At 39.7% G+C, this 3,182-nt stretch overlaps 1 protein-coding gene across 1 annotated transcript; it reads right to left on the bottom strand.

Moving 5' to 3' along the window:
- Window positions 1-2,675: 2,675 nt before the first annotated feature.
- On the bottom strand, window positions 2,676-3,170 carry LOC137968997 (uncharacterized). The gene has a single exon (XM_068815508.1). The coding sequence runs from the start codon at window positions 3,168-3,170 to the stop codon at window positions 2,676-2,678; it is 495 nt and encodes a 164-aa protein (XP_068671609.1).
- Between the last annotated feature and the right edge of the window lie 12 nt (window positions 3,171-3,182).

A 3,182-nucleotide genomic window follows, 5' to 3' on the forward strand; every position in this document is an offset into this window, starting at 1 on the left:
AGCATTGGACAAGTAGTCATGTGGCCAAGAGAACATCTGGCAATCCCACAAGCAAGACAGGAGGAAACCTCTTGTGAAGATAATCAAACCAAGCTACCTTCACCAATGTCTGATATGCCACCTGAGAATGATGACAGGGTAATGAATTATGCATTGAAATGCATATAGCTAGGTGTCATGCTGATGCAACTCAATGACAAAGAAAAAGAAGGTGATGGAGACAGAAATCTCATCAACTGGAAGCTGCTAATGCTATACTTTAGATCAAGGAAGCATGGATTGAAATGTGCATATGAAGCAATGAGACTGACCACTTGAGTTAAGGGCTTCTATACGGAACAAATAGCACACCGGGTAACCCATGGTCAGTTTGTCAATACAAAGGGTGGTGCTGGAAATAACTGTGCTAATGACCTCAAGATGAAAATGCTTATTAAGCACTACAAGGTCATTCTGAAAGGAATGTTTGGCAACAAGACCCTAAAGGCTGTGGAACGAAGCACTGCTGCTGCATATGGTTTGAACAAGATAATTCAGAATTATGATATAACAAGAGATATTCCACCAGATTCAACGTCACATACCCACACCAGCACAGTACAGGACATTAAGGAGATGATTAAACTCTTTCAAAACAAAGCGCCCTTTAGTAATCAGCGTGGAAGAGCCCACTGGTCATTTCCAACAATTAGTAAGAGCCCACTGGACGAACTTGATGTATCCCTACTGCACTCCTGGTTTACAAGGCACAAGAGACGCTTAGCAAAGAACTATCATGCCAATTGTGATGATGCAGAAGATGATGAAGACCTGATTGAAGATGTTAATGAGATAGAAAGTGCAAGTGAAGATGATATGTGATTCAACAATGGTTATTTCTCTACCACTGTACTTCAGTCGAAAAATGTATATGACTTACTAAAGCTATGTGTTTCATTATGACATAATGGCAAAAGGATAAATTGGGCCTTGCTGATTCTGAAGTTCCTATACACATAAACTTGGGTTTCACCAAGAGACTATTAGAAGCACTTTTGGTTCCAATCTATATGTATACTGCACACAGTATGAATGCTTAAACTGGTACAGAGAATATGGGGATCATACAGTGTACACACATTTGAATTTGCTTGCCCATGTACCATGGCTTTCCTTTCTCTGGCTGTCCCTGTTGGCTAAACATCCATAAGTGCATGGGTATATGTATTCTGTATCTTGTGCATGCAGGTAAAGGAGAGGCTGGGGGAGGGGGGGGGTGTTTGGGCAATCTGAAGAAAAGATATCAACATAATCCTTGGTTTGCATGTAATAAAAAATCAAAATTTGAAAAGCAAACGAGCATTTGAGTTGTTACCTTCATTAGGCAAAAGACATTAAAAAAATGCACTTGCATGCAAGTTTTCAGCTCAACAGCATGCTCTGTTTTGGAAATGGAAAATAGCGCAGTTTACATTTCATACTTTTTCAGTGAGCGCAACATTGAGATGGCTGCTAGACACAGGCACAAACAATCATGACAACACCAATTCAGAGCAGGGACCATGCTAATGGATGGCCTGGGGGATTTTTAGCCCCACCCCCCACCCCACACCCCATTCCCTCACTTTTGTGCCAAAAAAAATAAAAGAAAATGAAATGAAATACACCTTATTCCAAAATGGCGACCATTTTATCATTCTTTTATATTTATGTTAATTAGCCCTCTTGGCCTCGACTGCATCTGCAGAATTCAAAAGAATTTAAACTTAAAACGAGGCAACAAGGGCCAATTAACATAGACACAAAAGAATAGTAAAATTGTCGCCATTTTGGAATAAGGTGTATAAACAAAAAAATTCAAAAAATTCAAGCATGCACCCTACTGCCCCGCTTCCCCACTCACAACTTGCTGTATGGGCACTGAGGTAGTGATAAAATTAGAACATTCCAAGCAGGATTTTTTGTTATGCCATATTTTGAATGAGGAGGATACCTGTGCCTTGTTTATGGAAAAAATCAACTACTAATATACAAAACTACCACTGATTTACCTCACTGTGTCCTCCATTTTTGATGCCATGTTTTCCAGATAAATTTGAACTATGTGATATGCACAATGCATCTTTCTCCCTCTGGACGCAATGATGAACACTCAAGGAAAACTTTATTTGTTCAAATTGTCATTTTCTAATGGGACTCACTGCTCTGTCTGCAACTCATAGTTCTATAAAAACATTATGTGTACTGGTAATTCAGATTTCTAGACAAATCTCTAACTCAGCAACCTTCAATGGTATTTTTGTACCATGTTATAAATTGCTTGGGCATGGGTAATACTAAACACAGGAAAATCCATCATAACTCTCTCTACAGAGGTTAGACAAAGTGCATAGTCCACGATTTTATCTATGAGTTGTATGCTAAATCCTGTAGCTAGAGTAATTCCACGGACACAAGGTCTCCCAGGGCCATGGAGGGACAACCGGTAGTCAATCAAATCTTGGCATAGCTTTTCAGCCTTTGATTTAGATAATACTTCATGATTATTCACAGTAGATGGTTCTGCTTCACTGGTATCTTCCAAGGGATTGGCCAAGAAGAGGTTTGAGACATCTGAAAGGAAACAGCTGTCACAGTCACAGGTCTTTCCATGGTAATCACAACATGTATGCTGTGGACGACTTCGTCTGGGAGTTTCATATCCAAATTGTTTCTCTCTTGCATTTGTTTCCTGTAACATATTCTCGCATGACATCAGCCATTTGGGTTTTTGACTGGGATATATCATAGGCATTAAAGTAGACCAATGCCTTTGAGGGCAAGCCATCTCTGCCACAATGTCCGGCTTCCTGAAAATATTCCTCCATAGTATATGGAATGCCCGTGTGTATTACCTGACTGATATTTTGAATGCCTACACCAATGCCAAAAGCAACAGTAACAAAGAGAATTCTTAGCTTGGAGGTTCCACTTGCCAACTCTGTTATAATTCTCTGGCGCTCATGATTCGGGTATTGAGCATGAAACAATGTGAACATGCGATTCTTTGCAATAGGTTGAGCATCAGGTGGTTCATACTGTTCTGTACCTAGCATCTCACTAAAATACATGTAACAATCTGATATGGTTTCCAAATTGGAATAAACAAGTGTTAGTGGAAATTCTTCTCGCTCCTGTTTTAGCTGCTGCATGAGAGGTTCTAT

The sequence above is a fragment of the Montipora foliosa genome, chromosome 1, assembly GCF_036669935.1.
Source record: "Montipora foliosa isolate CH-2021 chromosome 1, ASM3666993v2, whole genome shotgun sequence".
Lineage (NCBI taxonomy): Eukaryota > Metazoa > Cnidaria > Anthozoa > Scleractinia > Acroporidae > Montipora > Montipora foliosa.

Bases quoted from the DNA above. Each gene is read 5' to 3' on its own strand.
- LOC137968997 (XM_068815508.1), bottom strand. From the start codon at position 3,170: ATGCAGCAGCTAAAACAGGAGCGAGAAGAATTTCCACTAACACTTGTT.